The sequence below is a fragment of the Hypanus sabinus genome, chromosome 1 (genome assembly GCF_030144855.1).
Source record: "Hypanus sabinus isolate sHypSab1 chromosome 1, sHypSab1.hap1, whole genome shotgun sequence".
Lineage (NCBI taxonomy): Eukaryota > Metazoa > Chordata > Chondrichthyes > Myliobatiformes > Dasyatidae > Hypanus > Hypanus sabinus.
The window spans coordinates 141174282-141193721 of NC_082706.1; the positions used below are offsets into that span (position 1 = coordinate 141174282).

At 43.5% G+C, this 19440-nt stretch overlaps 1 protein-coding gene across 1 annotated transcript in view; it reads left to right on the plus strand.

The window, feature by feature from the left end:
* The window catches only part of LOC132398186 (cadherin-2-like), a 196122-nt gene that overhangs the window by 124042 nt on the left and 52640 nt on the right, over positions 1 to 19440 (plus strand). Inside the window, exons 5-7 of the mRNA XM_059977274.1 lie at positions 6511 to 6666; positions 7823 to 7967; positions 10374 to 10546. Coding sequence (XP_059833257.1) covers positions 6511 to 6666; positions 7823 to 7967; positions 10374 to 10546 — 474 coding nt within the window. The remainder of the gene's footprint in view (positions 1 to 6510; positions 6667 to 7822; positions 7968 to 10373; positions 10547 to 19440) is intronic.

The following is a 19440-nucleotide window of genomic DNA, read 5'->3' on the forward strand; positions in this document are numbered from 1 at the left end:
TGATGTAGTATTTCAGTCACAGATTGAGAAGGAAAAGCAGAAGTGGCATGATACCTTGACACAAAGTTTGGGTTCCTTCTCGATATCGAGGGACTGTGTTATGGCACCGACAGTAACGACCTAAAGAAGAAGTATGAAAATTTAGGTGAATTGTACAGCTCTGATTTTGATGGACAGCAGCTATATGAAGGCATTTTGGATTGCAGAATGTTGCTGTTAGGGTGAGTCAACATGAGAGTATCAAGACCTGAAGAGCTTCTTGAATTTATAGTTCAGTATGGAGATGAGAGTGCCTTCCCCAATTTTCGCATCGCTATTCAGATCATACTAGCCATCGCAGTTTCCATCGCCAGCTGTGAGAGATCATTCAGCAAACTAAAACTAATACTTTCATATTTGAGAGCCTCCGTGGGTCAGGGCAGACTCTGTGATCTTGCTCTGCTGAGTGTAGAAAGAGAAGAAACTGAAAAAACCGACTTTGATCACATCATAGACCAATTTGCATCAGTGAAAGCAAGGAAGGTGCAGTTATAATGTTCATGTAGCACCATAATTCATTAATTAAAAGATTAATGAGCCTGACTTGTATTTTTGAGCTGATATTATGGTAAAGTTATCTAAAAGATGGGTGTCAGATATTTGGACAGGGGTGCAATTTCAGTGCTTGCCATAGGCGTTATTTCCAGCAGATACACCCCTGTATCACCTGGTAGCTCACATCGACAGTGATTAAATACTTTGAGAGGTTGCTCATGACTAGACTGAACTCCAACCTCAGCAAGGACCTAGACCCATTGCAATAGGTGCAATCTCTATGGCTCTCCACACAGCTTTAGATCACCTGGACAACACAGACACATCAGGATGCTGTTCATCGACTATAGCTCAGCACTTAATACCATCATTCCGACATCCTGATTGAGAAGTTGTAGAATCTGGGCCTCTGTACCTCCCTCTGCAATTGGATCCTCGACTTCCTAACTGGACGACGACAATCTGTGCAGATTGGTGATAACATATCCCCCTCGCTGACAATCAACACCTTGGATGTGTACTTAGCCCACTGCTCTACTCTCTATATGCACATAACTGTGTGGCTAGGCATAGCTCATATATAAATTTGCTGACAATATAACCATTGTTGGTAAAATCTCAGATGGTGACAACAGGATGTCTAGGGGCGAGATATGCCAACTAGTGGAGTGGTGCTGCAGCAACAACCTGGCACTCAATGTCAGTAAGATAAAAGAGCTGATTGTGGACTTTAGGAAGGGTAAGACGAAGGAACACATACCAATCATCATGGGGGGGTGGGGGGGATCAGAAATGGAGAGAGTGAGCAGCTTCAAGTTCCTGGGTGTCAAGATCTCTGAGGGTCTAACCTGGTCCCAACATACTGATGTAGTTGTAAAGAAGGCAAGACAGTGGCTATGCTTTAATAGTCAAAAAATACACAAAAACTTCTATAATTGTACCATGGAGAGCATTCTGACAGGCTGCATCACTGTCTGGTATGGAGGGGCTACTGCACAGGACCGAAAGAAGCTGCAGAAGGTTGTAAATCTTGTCAGCTCCATCTTGGGCACTAGCCTACAAAGTACCCAGGATATCTTTAGTGTCCCAGAAAGGCAGTGTCCATTATTAAAGACCTCCAGCACCTAGGGCATGTTACTGTTTCCATCATGTAGGAGGTACAGAATCCTGAAGGCACACACTCAACGATGCAGGAACAGCTTCTTCCCCTCTGCCATCCGATTCCTAAATGGTCATTGAATCTTTGAATACCACCTCACTTTTTGAAATATAAAGTATTTCTGTTTAGCACTTGTTTAATCTATTCAATATAAGTAATCAACTTACTTGTTTATTATTATTTTTTTCTCTGCTAGATTATGTATTGCATTGAACTGCTTGCTGCCAAGTTAACAAATTTCACATCACATACCAGTGATAAAAATCTGATTCTGATCCAATGGCAAGTGTGTGATTGTTCTCGCTGTGGTTGCTCCTGTTTCCTTCAAAAATGTGCTGCTTGGTTGGCTAGTTGTTGGCTGCTTTGCACTGCACCTAGTGAGTTTGTGAGGGATCGAATGTGGGGGAGGCAGATGAGAATGTGGACAGAAGTCCGAACGATTGTTACTTCAGGATTAACTGCTTAATGGTGTGCAATGGCTCAGTAGGTCGATGATCCTCTTTCCATGCTGGTTTAAGTTGAACCTTTGGCTTCACATTTAACCTCGTTATGACCTTGCATTTATTGTTTACCTGAAATCCCATTCCTCTGTAGCTGTAACACTTAATTCTGCATAAATCCTTGTACCACCTCAATGCACTGTGTAATGACTTGATTGGTATGAGCAGTTTGCAAGACAAGGATTTCACTGTACCTCGGAACACATGACAATTATAAACCAATTTTAATTAAGTTTGGTTGATTTAGGAAAGGAATAAAAATCCGGGTTGTAACGTTGACTCTGAAACCACCAGATTGTCACAGAAACCTGTCTGGTTCAGTAGCATTGCTTGGGGAAGGAAATCTGCCACCCTTACCCCATCCTCACAGAGAAAAATAGCAATGACAGTTGACCATTTCCAACTTTGACTCTCTTCACTACGTTATGTAACCATGTTTCATCCCAACACCATATTTCTGTTGTCTTCTTGTACCCCATTGATGCCTTTTCCAGATTGGAGAAACATGTTCTCAATATCCACCACCATACGTAGCAGTAGAGTCCACAGGAGGCCCTGCCTCGGTGGCCACACCCATCATCAGTGATCTCACCGTACATTCTCACAGCTGTAATCAGTCAGCTTGCACAGAAACCTGAAGTCTCATACCACCAGGTTCAAGAACAGCTGGTTCAATCTTTCAGTTCTTGAACCATCCAGCACAATCCTCATCACAAAGTACAGAGTAAATTTATTATCAAACTGCGTATATGTTGCCATATACTACCCTGAGATTCATTTTCTTGCAGGCAGGAGCGATGAAGTACAGTAGAGTCAATGAAAAGTTACACACTGGTAAAGGCTGACAAGCAACCAGTGTGCAAAAAACAGACTGAGCATGTACAAAAAAAAAATTAATACTGAGAGCAAGACTTGTAGGGTCCTTGAATGTGAGTCCATAGGTTGTTGAGGTGAGTAAAGTTACCAGAACCGGTTCAGGAGCCTGATGGTTGAAGGGCAACAACCTGAACTTGGTGGTGTGGGACTTAAGATTCCTGAATTTCTTTCCCAAAGGCGGCAGTGAGAAGAGAACATAGCCTGGATGGTGTTGGTCCTTGATGCGGGTGGAAACACTATGACCACTGATCACTGCATTAAAGTGGACTTTGTTTATTATTTTTCTAATTCTGTTCTTAATTGTAAAAAATACTATTGTATATAATTCATGATTAACTATGTTTTTCTTGTGAATGCTGTTTTTATGATGACTATGTACCAGTGATGCTGCTAGACGTAAGTTTTTCATTGCATCTATGAACTGGTACATATTGACAAACTCCACTTTAAGTTTTCAGATTCTTATGTTTTAATGCGATTATCTCTCACTCTTTTACACTCCAGTGAATATAAATGCAACCTCACAAGACAAGTCTTCCCATGCCAGAAATCAGCTTTGTGAACCTTGTCTGAGGTCAAGTCGAGTTTATTGTCGTGTGCACAAGTGCAGTGAGGTTCAGGCACAATGAAAAGCTTGCTTGCAGCAGCTTCACAGGCACGTAGGTACGGAAAACACATAGAATGTAAATTATACAAAAAGAGAGAGGGGAAAAATTAGCTTTATACTGAGGTTTTGTTTTTGAATCATTAGAGTCAAGCCCCTGGTAGTATAAGGTGGTCTGTAGGGTTAGAGTTGTGGTCAGTTTTAAGAATTTGTGGGTTGTAGGAATACAGTTTTGAATTGGGGTCCAGATGGGAGTTTTTTCTTGCAGTTTTAGCTTTCTTTATCTTTGTATATTTGTATAATCACCTGTTTGTAAACTTTTTAGTAATTTTTATTCTGGCTCTACATTTCTGAAGTTTCTCGGTAAACTGAAATGCAAGTCAAACAGCACCTGTTCACAGGGTTCCATAACTAACTGGCTTAGACCAGTTTGTGGTATAAAGTGAGAACGTGTTTGAGTTCCTTTGTTACTATTTTACTTGCTTGCTGGTACAGACTGGCATTACTTGACTTGTAATGAGCGTCTAATTAAATGGCTACAAGCATAAGATTTGCCCCTCATTCTTGACTTCCAAAGAATCTTCTGGGCAATATCATCTTCACACGTAACAGAAGTTATTCTTGAACTTGATGGTGTGAGACTCAAGGCTTTATAACTGCTACTTGGTGAAATCACTGAGATGAGGGCATGACCCGAATGAGAGGCTACCTGGATAATGGAAATAAGTACCTCCTTTGAGCTCAAAACTGCACTGGTTACTCAGTTACCTCCTGTACCTCTGTAGGAGGTGAGGCCATAGAGAGCAAGTGCTACAGTTAATCATACAGCCAGTGGAGGTGGTGTGTTGTATCATTCAAGAGGAATGCTTCTTGAGGGCGGTGATAACTAGTTTGTAAGATTTAGGAACTATTTTTACGGAGACTTGTGCAGTTTTCTATAAAATTCTGGAGCACCTTTAAGACTCCATTAAATTAAAACCTTGCATTCATTGGTTTAGTGTATAAATATTACCATACAATTCATTAAACTTTATTAACCCATTGGTCTAAATGCATTGTAGCTCAACGTAGTAGGTATTGTGTCTGTAATAACTGTAGGATTATATTTACCTCAGTGGCCTTGGACTTGGAAGCTGGTTGGGTTGATTTCCATTCTGCAAAACCTGAGCTGGTGGGAACAGTACGCTATGTGCGGGTTGTCTTGACTGGGCTATTCAACTAAAGTTGGAGAGTCACGGGGCAATAACACACAACAACAGTCCCTTAGACCCAGTCAGTCTATGCTGACCACTTCGTCCACTCAGCTAGACCAGATTTCCTGTGTTCAGTCCATATCCCTCGGAGCCCAGCCACCTCCCCAATGTAACTATCCAAGTGCTTCCTAATGATACTGTTGTTCCTGCCTCAACCACTTCCTCCGGAAGTTTGTTCCATATACTCACCACCCTCTGCATGAAAAAGTTGCCCTTCAGGTCCCTTTTAAATCTTTCCCCCTCACCCTAAATCAATGCCCCCTCTCACCTTTGACTCCCCTACCCTGGGTAAAAGCCTGGTACCATACGTCCTATGGATGTTTCAAAGAATTTTAGACATTTATATAAGGTTGCTCCTTTTCTCCTATGTTCCAAGGTATAAAGAATTAATTTGACCAACCTCTCCCTATAACTCAGGCCCTCTAGTCCGGCAACGTTTTTGCAAACCTTCTCAGTACTCTCTCCAGTTTGATCACATCTTCCCTATAACAAGGTGACCAAAACTGTACACAGTGCTCCCAAGATGTGGTCTTACTGACAACTTGTACAACTGCAATATAATGTCCCAGCTCCTAAACTCAGTGTCCTGACGGATGAAGTCCAGCGTGCTAAATGCCTTTTTCATCACCCTGTCTACCTGTAATGCTGCTTTCAACAAGCTATGCACTTGTACCTCCTAGTCATTCTGTTCCATTACACAAGGCCGAATGATAATTCCATTAGAAGATCTTGAGTTAACCCTGCCAATATTTCTATATCGTCCATTGACTGGATGTGATCCAATTCAATTTTGTCTATTGCCCTTCCATATTAAATAACTACCGGACTTTCAAAATGCATCATTGTCTATAAAGCATATGAAAGAGTATGGAAATGCAGGATGATTTCTTATGACTGGGTACTAATAATTGTTTCATTACTGTCAGGTGTACTAAGATATTTTCTGCATGCCATTCAGACAGTCTATTCCATACGTAAGTATATCGAAGTGGTACAAAAGAAAAACAATGCAGAAGATAGTGATAGTGTTACAGTTACAGCGAAAGTGAAATATAGGCTAACAAAGTGCAAGGGCCACGACAGGATAGGTTGAGAGATCAAAAATAGAAGTTCATTCAGAACTGTGATAACAGTGTGATAGGAGCTGTCCTTGAGCCTGGTGGTATGTGCCTTTCAGTCTTTTGTATCTTCTACCCGATGCGAGATCGAGGAGAAGACAATGTCCATAGTGGGTAAGGTCTTTGATTATTTTGGCTGCTTTCCCAAGCCAGCTGGAATTGCGGACAGACTCCATTGCGCTGCACTGCATTTTCTTTGCACTTTGTTGTCTACCTACACTGCACTTCCTCTGTTACTGCACTGCATTCTGTTACTGTTACTTCCATGCATATTGTAATGACATGACCTGTATGGATGGTATGCAAGACCTTGGTACCTGTGACAATAATAAACCAGCTTACTACTTCACGTGCAGTTTCTGTGGTCTTGGGCAGAGCAATTGCCATTGCCATAGCTGCCTTTAGCCAGGATTGGGTGCTTTGAGTGGCAATGAGTAATGTCTCCTATTTCTTTTTGGACAAACAGATCCGATCGGACAGAGACAAAAACCGTTCATTGCGCTACAGTGTCACCGGACCAGGAGCCGACCAACCACCAACTGGGATTTTCAGCATTAGTCCCATCTCTGGCCAGCTAGCTGTGACCAAACCTTTGGATCGGGAGCAAATAGCTTCCTATCATGTAAGCTTTTTTTTGGTAACATTCTAAAGTGAAGCACTTAGAAGTTGCATGTTGACCTATGGCAGGAAGGTGAGTAGCTGGAATAATGCAGACTAAAAGATGGCTTGGAAGGGGGGAATTTAGAGTTGCCGTGGTCATATAAGATGGAAACGGGGCATTTAGCCCAACTCGTTCATGTCAACTATGTTGCCCAGTGAGTTGGTCTCGTCTGCCTATGTTTGGACCAAAGCCTGCTAAACCTTCCCTGTCAACATACCAGTACAAGTATCTATTAATACTCTTACTGTACCTGCCTCACTACTACCTCTGGCAGCTTGTACCACTGTCTGTGTGAAGAAGTTGCCCCTGAGGTCTCTTTTAAAATTTCCCCCCTCCCACTTTAAACCTATGTCTTCTAGTTTTTGATTGCTCAACCCTGGAACAACTGTGTGCCTTCATTCCATCTGTCCTTGCCACCGCCACCCGAACCACGATATTATCCACCGCTGTGAGGCTTAGTCTCTCACACTGCTCGGACCTCTCCGGTATCTTCCTGTAACTTCAGTACTTGAGTCTTGCCAACATTCTTGTTAATCTCCTTGTATTTTTCCCAGCTTAGTGACATCTTGTCCACATGCTTTCTAGTTAAATAACATCTTTCATCTAGTTAAGTAACCTGCGCAGGTGACCAAAACTGAACTCAGTTCTCCAAGCCTTGTACAACTGCAACATAACCTACCAACTCCTATACACAATGCCCTGACTGATGAAGGCCAATGAGCCAAACTGTGTGATCTCCACCCTATGGACCTATGACACACAGAAAGCCATATACTTGTACTCCTATATCTGTTTGCTCTACAGTGCTCCCCAGGGCCCCACTGTTCACTGATTATAATTAATAAGGAATGTCCTCTTGAAGTACAACATTATTCTAAAGACAAATTATTGGTTCCACTTACAACAGATTACAGGGTTGTGAAGCATCTTATTGGATCGACCCATCAATCAGTCTTGGAAAGTTTTAGACCTTATCCTGATGGGAAAGTTCCTATGCGATCCAGAATGTTGTACTGTTGCTAAATCTGTGAATGGGAGCATTAGTTGGTGGGGTTTGGCAGTGGGCTGGCTGTTTTTGTTGAGCTGATCTTTCTAGCTGTTGTATCTTGTGCTGCAGCTCAGAGCTCATGCGGTAGACTTGAATGGGAATCAAGTGGAAAACCCCATCGACATTGTTATAAATGTTATTGATATGAATGACAACCGACCCGAATTTCTGCATCAAATCTGGAATGGATCTGTTCCTGAAGTGTCAAAGCCAGGTATGTTTGATAATGAGCTTGCGATGTATGCAGTGGCATACAGATAGCACGGGGGTTGTTGGAACATAGCCACTTGTTCATGGTTCATGCTCAAGTATAACTGTTTTGTGATCCATAGAAAACTACAGCACGGTACAGGCCCTTCAGCCCTCCATGTTGTGCCAACCCATATAATCCTGAAAAAAAAGTACTAAACCCGCACTACCCCATAACCCTCCATTTTTCTTTCATCCATGTGCCTGTCCAAGAGGCTCTTAAATACCCCTAAAGTTTATGTAACAGTTTCTTCCCCCAAGCTATCAGACTCCTCAATACCCAGAGCCTGGACTGACACCTTACTGCCTTACTGTCCTGTTTATTATTTATTGTAATGCCTGCACTGTTTTTGTGCACTTTATGTAGTCCTGTTTAGGTCTGTAGTGTAGTTTTCTGGTTTTTTTTTATGTAGTTCAGTCTAGTTTTTGTACTGTGTCATGTAACACCATGGTCCTGAAAAACGTCGTCTTATTTTTACTATGTACTGTACCAGCAGTTATGGTCGAAATGACAATAAAAGTGACTTGACTTGATATGCCCTCTGGTGTTTGCTATTGGTGCCCTGGGAGACAGGTACTGACTATCCACCCTATCTATGCCTCTCATAATCTTGTAGACCTCTATCAAGTCCCAGCTCTGCTAACCTTGCTTCATATGACTTGTTCTCCAAACCAGGCAACATCCTGGTAAATCTCCTCTGCACCCTCTCCATAGCTTCTGCATCCTTACTATAATAAGGTGACCAGAATTGAACACAATACTCATAAGTGCAGTCTCACCAGAGATTTGTAGAGTTGCAACATGACCTCTCTACTCTTGAACTCAATCCCCCTGTTAATGAAGCCTAGCATCCCATAGGCCTTCTTAACTACCCTATCAACCTGTGTAGCAACCTTGAGGGATGTATGGATTTGAACCCCAAGGTCCCTTTGTTCATCCACACTCTTAAGCAACTGACCATTAATCCTGTACTCAGTCTTCTGGTTTGTCCTTCCAAAATGCATCACCTCACACTTGTCCAGATTGAACTCCATCTGCCATTTTTCTGCCTAACTCTGCAGCCTGTCTCTATCCTCTTATAACCTTCTGATCTCCTGAACTCCTAATCTCACGAGATCTCCTGAAGTTTGTTGAGCAAAACAAGTGCATAATAACGGTTTTCTGGTTTGTAACTAGATTTTTCTCTCCAAGCCTCACCTTGTTGGATTAGGATTGTCAAATCAGTCCACAGGATGAGTTGTTACCCATTTGGAATTGTCCTGAGAATGGGTAATTCTGCTGTTGCATTTACTGAAGCTGTTGGATTAGAGACGGACACTGAAGGTTTTCCAGTTTAGTGCCTGGCTTAAGGAGGTTGCTCTGCAAATAGAGTGGGTGCAAGATGGCATAATACAGAGTGGTTCACAGTCATGATTCAGAAAGGGGCTGACAGGAGGATTTAATGATTATTTCTTCCCTGATGGCTTTCAACAAAGAAGCACTGATTCAGGATTAAGGTGCATTTAATACCCAAGTCAGAATTGGAATTATATATCATAGAAACAGGCCCTTGGCCTAACTGGTCCATGCTGACCAGAATGCCCATCTCGGCTCACCTCATTTGCCTGCATTTGGCTCATAACCCACTAAACTTATCCTGTCTTTCCTGTTAAATGTTACCTGCTGCAACCACTTCCTCAGGCTGCTGATTCTATAAACTAACCACCCTCTGGGTGGAAAAAGTTGTCCTTCAAGTACCTATTAAATCTCTCTGCTCTCAACTTAAACCCATGCTCTTAGTTCTTGATTGCCTGACCCTGGGAAAAACTCTGCGCTTTCACACTATACATGTCCTCTAGATTTTATATGCCTTTATAAAGTGTAACCAACTATCTTGCTGTTGAGCTCAGTGCCTCAGCTAATTAGGGCAAACACTCTTCGTACCTCCTTTGCCACCCTATCAATCTCTGCAGACACTTTCCTGGAGGTGAGTGTTACAGGTATAGGGAACGTGGAGACATAACAATCCAAGATCATAACACGGTAGCTTGTGAGGTCAGGAGTCCATTTTATCGTGCTAAGGAGCTATTCAATTGCCAATATAGCCTCATGTGGGGTAGAAGCTGTCCTTGAGCCTGGTGGTATGTGCTTTCAGGCTTTTTGTATCTTCTGTCTTGTGGGCGGTGGGGGGGGGGGGGGGTGGAGGAGGAGGTGAAGAGAGAATGCCTGGAGTCAGGTCGGTCTTTGATTATATTGGCTGCTTTCCCAAGGCAGTGGGGAGAGAGTATGTCTGGGTGGGTGGAGCTTTGTTTATGCTATATTTGATGTGACAATGAAGGAAATAAGTTTTTTTTCCCCATAAACATTTAAAGTCATTAATGTCTTCCTCAGGCACATTTGTAATGACCGTTACTGCAGTTGATGCCGATGACCCAAACACGGCCAATGGTATATTGCGATACAAGATCCTTTCCCAGACACCAAGCAGCCCTTCTTCAAACATGTTCACCATCAATAATCAGACTGGGGATATCGTCACCGTGGCAGCGGGGCTTGACCGCGAGGTAATGTATACCAATCAACATTGTCCGTGATGTTGGGGTCCTGGAGCTTGGCTCCCTGGAAGTAACTGCAAAGAAGGCTTGCCTTTATTAGTTGAGACATTGAGCTTGAGAGCCAGGAAGCTATGTTTGTAAAGCTCTGGTTAGATCACGTTCAGTTCCTTCACCTCATTATAGGAAGGGTGTGGAGGTGTTGAAGAGGGTGCGGAGGTTTACCAGGATTAAAGGATGTAAGCTGTAAGGAAATGTTGGACAAACTTGGGTTGTTTTCTCTGAAGTAGCAGAGGCTGTGGGGAGATTTGATAGAAGTTTATAAAAATTAATGAGGCATAGACAGCAAGCATCTTTTTCCCAGGGTTGAACTGTTAAATACCAGAGGGTATGTAGTGGGTGGAAAGTACAGAGTGCTTGGTGTCTGGGATGCACTGCTTGGGGTGGTGGTGGAAGCAGGTGTGAATAGGGCACATAAGAGACTCTCTGTGCAGAAATTGGACCACGTGAAAGCAAGAGGGATTAGGAGTCAGAGGTTAATTAGTTCACTACAACAATGTGGGCCGAACGGTCTGTCCTGTGCCTGTACCACACTGATGAATAAATACCTGCAGGAAAAGGTTAATGCTTTTGCTTTTCACTGCTGTTGTCAGAAGCTCTCTGACTTAATTCACATTGGCTCTCATGGGGTTTAAGAGCGGGTGGTGTGGTGTCAAGGGTTTGATCTTCAGAGTAACTGGGCATCTCAGGTTGGTGGTTTCAACTCCAGGGACATGGGAGAGGCTGGAATTGTTTCATCAGTGGAGGTTAAAGAGGGATTTAGCAGCTTGTATTTAAATAAAGGAGGTGCTTATAGGATTAGTTTAGAGGTAGCTGTTTCTATCCATGGGAGCCTTAATAAGTAGACAAGATAAATGCAGCTATTTCTGCTATAATACATCTTTGCATAACACAAATTGGTTATAATGCAATTGGTATTGGCTTACTATTGAGTTTCAGTGAAAAGCTTTTGTTTGTGTGCCATGCAGACTGGACATTCCCTACATAATTAAATCAAGGTGGTAAAATGGAAAACAGAATGTAGTGTCATTGTTACAGAGAAATGCACTGCAGGCAGAAAGTGCAGGGCAGCAACAAAATAGATGAGGAGATCGAGTTTATCGTTAGTGGATGAGGGGTCTGTTCAAGACTCTAACAGTGAGATAGAAACTGTCTTTCAATCTGGTGGTAGGTGTTCTCAAACTTTAATCATTTCTGCCCGATGTTGACTAGAAAGAAATGTGAAAACTGCTGTAGAAACCCAATCTTTCATGTTTGGATTCCATTCACTGAGTTGTATTTGCTGCCTGATGGGAGAAACGAGAATGGGGGGCATCCTGTATTAGGGAACACTATTTGCGTTAAGTGGGCCACACTGGCTGTAGTGTGATTGTGCAAACCTATTTAAATCTGTGCTGGGAAGACAACCACAGCCCTGTTCTAGGACAGAGAATATAAAACAGTGCAAGCTTGTTCTCATTTAACTATGTACTTATATTTACATAACCATGTTATGTATGTAGAAACGAGACGACATTTCTCTGAACCAGAGTGTAAAGCAGAGTAGTACACACATGAAACACACGATAGCTTTTGAAGGTAAGGATAAAATCTACAGAAGAATCACACCTTAATAACAAACTAAAATGCATTAATTTTAACTATTGTAAGGTACGAAACAGCTTAACCAGTGATGCAGGGAGTTCAAAAGCCTAATGTTCTCGGGAAGAACCCGTTTCTCATCCTGACCGGTCTTGTTTTTATGCATCGTGGTCTCCTGCCTGATGGTAGACAGTTGAAGAGAATGTTGGATGGATGGGTGGGATCCTTAATAACCCTGATGTCCCTGCGTACGCAGTTGTGGTAAACTATGTATACCAGTCTGGACACGCCCCTTTGCTGACTGCTCCTGTGGCTCCTCCCACAGACCCCTGTATAAAGGCGTTTGGAGGCACTGCTCCCCCCTCAGTCTCTGAGATGCTGTGCTCCGTTTTGCTGCTAATGAAAGCCTATCGTTCGCCTCCCGTCTCCGAGAGTTATTGATGGTGCATCAGCAGTGCTGTTGATAACTGTCCCCAGCGGATGGTAGTGAGACCCCTATGATCATCTCGTCCGTTCTCACAGTCCTTTGTAGGGAATACTGGTCCAATGCTCTGTTGCTCCTGTACCGGATGGAGATGAAACTTGTCAGGCGGCTTTCAGTTGTGCTTCTGTAAAACACTGGGGGTTGGAGGAGCCTTGCTGGCCTCAATCTTCTTAGAAAGCTGTTGTGCTTTCTTGGTTAGGGAACTGTTTAAGGTCATCCATGGTGTAAACTCCCAGGAACTTGGTGCACTTAGCTCTCTCTACGGAGGAGCCATGTGTTTGCTGAGGGGGTGGTTTGTCTGCACCTTCCTGAAGTCCACAATGACTTCTGTCTTCTGTATGTTCGGGCTTAGGTTGTAATTCTGACACCAATCCACCAGCCACTCCACTTCCTCTCTGTACTCCGTCTCGTCGACAACTATTGTGTCATCTGCAAACCTGATGACCCGGTTGAACTAGATCCTGTGACACAGTCATGCATCAGAGTGAGAACAGCGCATGATGTTCAAGTTCACATTCAAGTGCAACTTTAATTCAGCCATACCTGAATATCCATGAATGCAGCCAAATTAAACAGTGTTAATTCGGGGCCAAGGTTCAGACCGCAGTACCATCAGTCATACACAGCACAAGGCATATATAGCACGTATAAGATAGCAAGTATAGATACAGTCTCACCGGGCTGTGAGGAAACTATATGAGTCAGCTGCACCTTTCCTCATTCCCTGTCGCGCCCACTGTTGAACTTGATCGAGGTCATTACTCATGCAAAGTCATTACCCATGCAATGTCATCAGTTGCCTAAACGCAGTGATATTTTTATGCCAGGGATCACTGTTTGGCCTCGGGTAACCGGCCGCCTGGAGTGTGGACAGATGGGCGCCGCCTCTAAACCTGTTCACCACACCGAATGTTCGTGGGGAACCCGGTGCTGAAATATTCGCAGACGACCTAATTCAGGCTCAGGGTTTCATAAGTAACAGAGCAGCTACCTCGCTGCGATCTACTGAAAGTCATCCCTCGAGCCAAACTTTTGTCGGCCGATAGGTTCTACCTACCTACAAGGGGGGTGAGCACATACCCTGTTGCTCTCCTCGCTCAGTTGGTCGCTGTCTCTGGACTGCGACTGCCGCGGCCCCAGTACGGGGACCTCTGGCCCTGACCTTGTCCTCTCACTGGTATGTTGCAATGGTTTTATATGTTCATTTGAGGAAAATATGCACTGTGTGTTTAATATCCAAACGCTACTTACAATGTTATGATGCTACTGACTTATAAGTGACTTGTCACTATATTCATGCGAGGAAAATATGTGCTGTGTGTATAACATTAAATTTGTTAGATAAACCCTTTTAGAAACGAAATTGATATTAGCCTCTTAGTGACTTATAGTTGACTTATCACCTATACTCCGGTTGTGATTAACGCCCCCACCACCGCCCCCCTCCTGTCAGCCGGTCCGCAAGAATATTGCCAATATTAAACTGGTCCACGGTGCAAAAAAAGTTTGGTGACCCCTGTGTTAGAGGTAGCTAAAAGACCCTTTTTATAGGGACATGGGTGGGAACAAAAAATGGAGAGCTATGTGGGAGGGAAGGGTTAGACTGATGGTGAGCTAGATTAGAAGACGGTGACCTGAAGGGCCTGTACTGTCCTGTTTTATATCATCTTACACGGCTCTGTCATTATTTTTAATCGTCTTTCACTGTAAAGGGAAGTTCTGCTATAATGTGACTTCCCATAATAGTGTTTCTAAGGAACATAGCTGTCATGTTGTAGCAGAACTGCCTGAAATAGAGGCCAGAACTGAGGTGACAATTTCACTTCATACAGAGAATATTAATACTTGAGGTAGGAGAATTTAATTTCTGGTTTATTGGAAAGGGAGCAGCGGGAGTCGGATGAACTGGAACAGGAGTGAGCCAGCAGTAGCCAGATGGAGTAAGGAAACACATCCTGTGTGCAAGATTCTGAATCAGGATCCCTGCCACCTACAGTGGTGAGAAGATCAACCATTGCAGGAACAATGACAGAGGGGTCAGAGGGCATGAGCGAATCTCTTATATGAGCAAATATTTGGAGTGTTCAAGCTGATATGCACAGAGAATCTCACTGAAATGTACGCATTCTTTCAGGATTAAATATGGAGCTTGGAATGGTACAGAGACTCGTGATGTGTCTGGCAACCATGACGACAATTGAAACCAACCCCTCCCTGCACGTAGCCTGCTTGTTCAGGTGTCTTTCTAAATCCCACTTAACCCTTGCTGTTATACCCTGCTTCCTCTCTCACCCGCCACCCGCTGTGTAGCGGGAAAACATCCCTTACACATCTCCTTTAAACGTTTTCCTCGAGAGGATCCTGGTGAACCAGCCCTGAACTCACTGGGGTCCTTCTGATGAAGTGGTAAGGAGATGGTGCCGGGATTCAGACCCAGCAACAGTAATGGCGGAAGAGTGTGTGATCTGCAGATGGTGGTGTTCCTGGGCACCTGCCTCCCAGCTCTCCCTTGATGGTAACTGTTATGTGCCAAGCACGTGCTGTTAGAGCAGACTAGATGAGTCATGTTGCAGGCATATGAAACGTTGGTTGGGCCACATTTGGAGTATTCTGTTTAGTTCACTACCCCCCATCGACCCTGTCTGTACTTCTCGCTGAAAGCAGACAGAATAATGAAAGACACGATCCACCCCTGACATTCTCTCTTCCCCATCCCCAAGTCGAGCAGAAGATACAAACACCTGAAAGCAAGTATCACTAAGCTCAAATACAGCTTCTGTCCTGCTGTTATCAGACTCTTGGGCAGTAGAAAGTGGCCTCACGATCTACCTTATTATCTTGTACTTATTGTTTACCTGCACTGCACTTTTCCAGTAGCTTTACACTTTATTCTGTGTGTAGGTTTCCTCCGAATGCTGCAGTTTCCTCCCACAGTCCAAAGACATGCAGTACCTGTTTGTTGGTTAATTGGTCATTAGAAACAGAAACCTACAGCAACACAGGCCCTTAGGCCCAGAAAGCTGTGCGGATCAAGTCCTTACCTTAGAACTACCTAGGCTTACCTATAGCCCTTTTAATTTTAAGCTCCACGTACCATTTCTGCCGTTGCTGGCAGCCCATTCCACACACTCACCACTCTGAGTTTAAAAAAAAACACTTACCCCTGACGTCTCCTCTGTACCTACTCCCCAGCAACTTAAACCCATGTCCTCTTGTGGCAACCATTTCAGTCCTGGAGAAAAAGCCTCTGACTATCCACACGATCAATGTCTCTCATCTTATACACCTTTATCAGGACACCTCTTGTCCTCAGTTGCTCCGAGGAGAAAAGGGCGAGTTCACTCAACCTATTCTCATAAGGCATGTTCCCCGATCAAGTCAGCATCCTTGTAAATCTCCTCTGCACCCTTTCTATGGTTTCCACATCCTTCCTGTAGTGAGGTGACCAGAATCGAGCACAGTACTCCAAATGGGGTCTGACCGGGGTCCTATATAGCTGCAACATTACTTCTCGGCTCTTAAACTCAATCCCACAGTTGATGAAGGCCAATGCACCGTATGCCTTCTTAACCACAGAGTCAACCTGCGTAGCAGCTTTGAGTGTCCTATGGACTTGGATCCCAAGATCCTTCTGATCCTCCACACTGCCAAGAGTCTTGCCATTAATTCTATATTCTAGCATCATATTTGACCTACCAAAATGAACTACCTCACACCTATCTGTCACTTCTCAGTCCAGTTTTGCATCCTATCAATGTCCCACTATAACTTCTGACAGCCCTCCACACTATCCACAATACCCCCAACCTTCATCAGCAAATATACTAACCCATCCCTCCACTTCCTCATCCAGGTCATTTATAAAAATCATGAAGAGTGGGGGTCCCAGAACAGATCCCTGAGGCACACCACTGGTGACTGACCTCCACGCAGGATATGACCTGTCTGCAACCACTCTTTGCCTTCTGTGGGAAAGCCAGTTCTGGATCCACAAAGCAAGGTCCCCTTGGATGCCATGCTTTCTTACTTTCTCAATAAGTCTTGCATGGAGTATCTTATCAATGCCTTGCTGAAATCCATATACACTACATCTATGGCTGTACCTTCATCAATCTTTAGACTCATCCTCAAAATTCAAGCAGGTTCGTAAGGCACGACCTGCCCTTGACAAAGCCGTGCTGACTATTCCGAATCATATTATACATCTCCAAAGATTCATAAATCCTGTCTGTCAGGATCTTCTCCATCAATTTATCAACAGTGAAGTAAGATACACTGGCCTATAATTTCCTGGATTATCTCTACTCCCTTTCTTGAATAATGAACAATATCTGCAGCCCTCTAATCCTCTGGACCTCTCCCGTCCTCATTGATGCAAAGATCATTACCAGAGGCTCAGTACTCTCCTCCCTCACCTCTCACAGAAGCCTGGGGTACATTCCATCCTGGTTTAGTGACTTGTCCAACTTGGTTCTTTCTAAAAGCTCCAGCACATCCTCTTACTTAATATCTACATGCTCAAGCTTTTCAGTCTGCTGCAAGTCATCCCTACAATCCCCAAGATCCTTTACCACAGTGAATACTGAAGCAAAGTGTTCATTAAATACCTCTGCTATCTCCTCTGGTTCCATACACACTTTTCCACTGTCATACTTGATTGGTCCTATTCTCTCACGTCTTATTGTCTTTCTCTTCACATACTTGTAGAATGCCTTGGAGTTTTCCTTAATCCTGTCTGCCAAGACCTTCTCATGGCCCCTTCTGTCTCTCCTAATTCATCCTTAAACTCCTTCTTGCTAGCCTTATAATCTTCTAGATCTCTATCATTACTTAGTTTCTTGAACTTTTTGAAGCTCTTTTCTTGACTAGATTTACAACAGCCTTTGTACACCACGGTTCCTGTACCCTACCATCCTTTCTCTGTCTCATTGGAACGTATTTATGCAGAACCCCACGCAAGTATCCCCTGAACATTTGCAACATCTCTTATGTATGTTTCCCTGAGAACATCTGTTTCCAATTTATGCTTCAAGCTCCTGCCTGATAGCCTCATAATCCCCCTTACTCCAATTAAACGTTTCCCTAACTTGTCTGTTCCTATCCCTCTCCAATGCTATGGTAAAGGAGATAGAATTATGATCACTATCTCCAAAATGCTCTCCCACTGAGAGATCTGACACCTGACCAGATTCATTTCCCAATACCAAATCAAGTACTGTACAGCCTCTCCTCTTGTAGGCTTATCTACATAGGCTAGGGTTAATTAGATGGGTTATTGGGTGACGTGGCTCATTGGGCTGGAAGAGCCTGTTCCGTGCTGTATCTCTAAATAAGTAAAACTGACCAAGCTTGGAGCAGGTTTAATAATTTCCTGTTTCTTAACGTCTAAGGTTCCATGAACAACTACTTTTCCTAGGGCACAGTGTTAAGACACTTGAGTTAATCCGCAGGGCCTTTGGGAAATTGCTGTTCATATTGGTCAATAATTTTGCAGGTGGGGAGACTGAAATATTAAACTAGAAAAACCTTGTGCAGGAAGAGGGCTGGTTTGTGTGAAGCTTTTAAAATATTAACACTCTGGCTTTAAGTCCCGTCACCTTGTTGAAATTTTATCCCTTGCTGGTGTAAGTCAGGGCAGGTCTGCTGAATTCTCTGTAAGAATGGAGCAGGCAAATCTGCCTTCCCCAGTGTATACAGGTCTACTGCAGGGAGAGACTGGTAATGCAGCTAATTCGTATTGTTAGGTTGCTGGGATCAACTACACTCTCTCCACAATGCTTGGAATTAATCGAACAAGGGTTTAGTTGTGTTGAGCAGGCAGCATTGTGTAAGATTTGCATTCTCTCCATCAAACCTCAGTGCCAAATGTAGATTGGTATTTAATTTTTGGTCACCAGAGTAATTTAGAGGTAATTGATTTAAACAAATGGACGTAATCTTCAGATTGGCGCCAGGGTAGTCATGATGTCAGGAAGTGGGATTCTGGGAAGCTCTTCTGAACTTTGTGAGGCTGGAGGTCTGTTTAAAAATACAAAGTGTGTAGTGGGTTTGGGGCAAGAATCGTGGGGCAAGGATCGTAGACCAAGGCAGGTCGTTGGACTTGAGAAAAAGATCAGCCAAGGTCAGGGATAGCTGTTAGAGTATGACAAAGGGAGATGAATAAGTAGCAAAATGGTAATGAGCAATTAATTGTCTTTGGTGCTTCCAGCAATAACTAGGCAGTGAGTGTGTGACCCTGTGGTGACACATATCCTTGATATATATGGTTAAACTGACCTTTCATTGTTCGCGGAGGATGTTTGATGCTGCGATAGATTTAAAGAAAAGCTATGCCCCACAAGGGAGAGATGCTTGTCAGCAAGGTGGGATTTTCATTGGATGCGAACTCCCTCAGGGACCCTTCTGCTCATTAAGGGAAATTTCGCAGGGACAAAACGTGGTGTTGGTGATCTCTCCGTTACCTAGCAACCAACACCTGAGAGGTTCTGGCCCCGATAAGGAAGCAGCTGTAAGGCACCTCCTGGGCTCCTATCCAAGCTGGCAATCTCTGGTGTTAACTGATACAGTATCTGCCCAGAGTCCATTCTGGGAACGTTAAGTGTTTATTAATGAACATACAAAGGACGAAACCTTAGACTGTGCTAAAATGGTGTGGAGGATGGGTGGATGTTATTGGTTCATTTTTGTTTGCTGTGTTATAATAAAGGGAGGGTTCAAGCATTATTTGCCTTTTGAATTTGACAAACATCACATATGGGTTTAAAAAATTCGGTTTTAAATT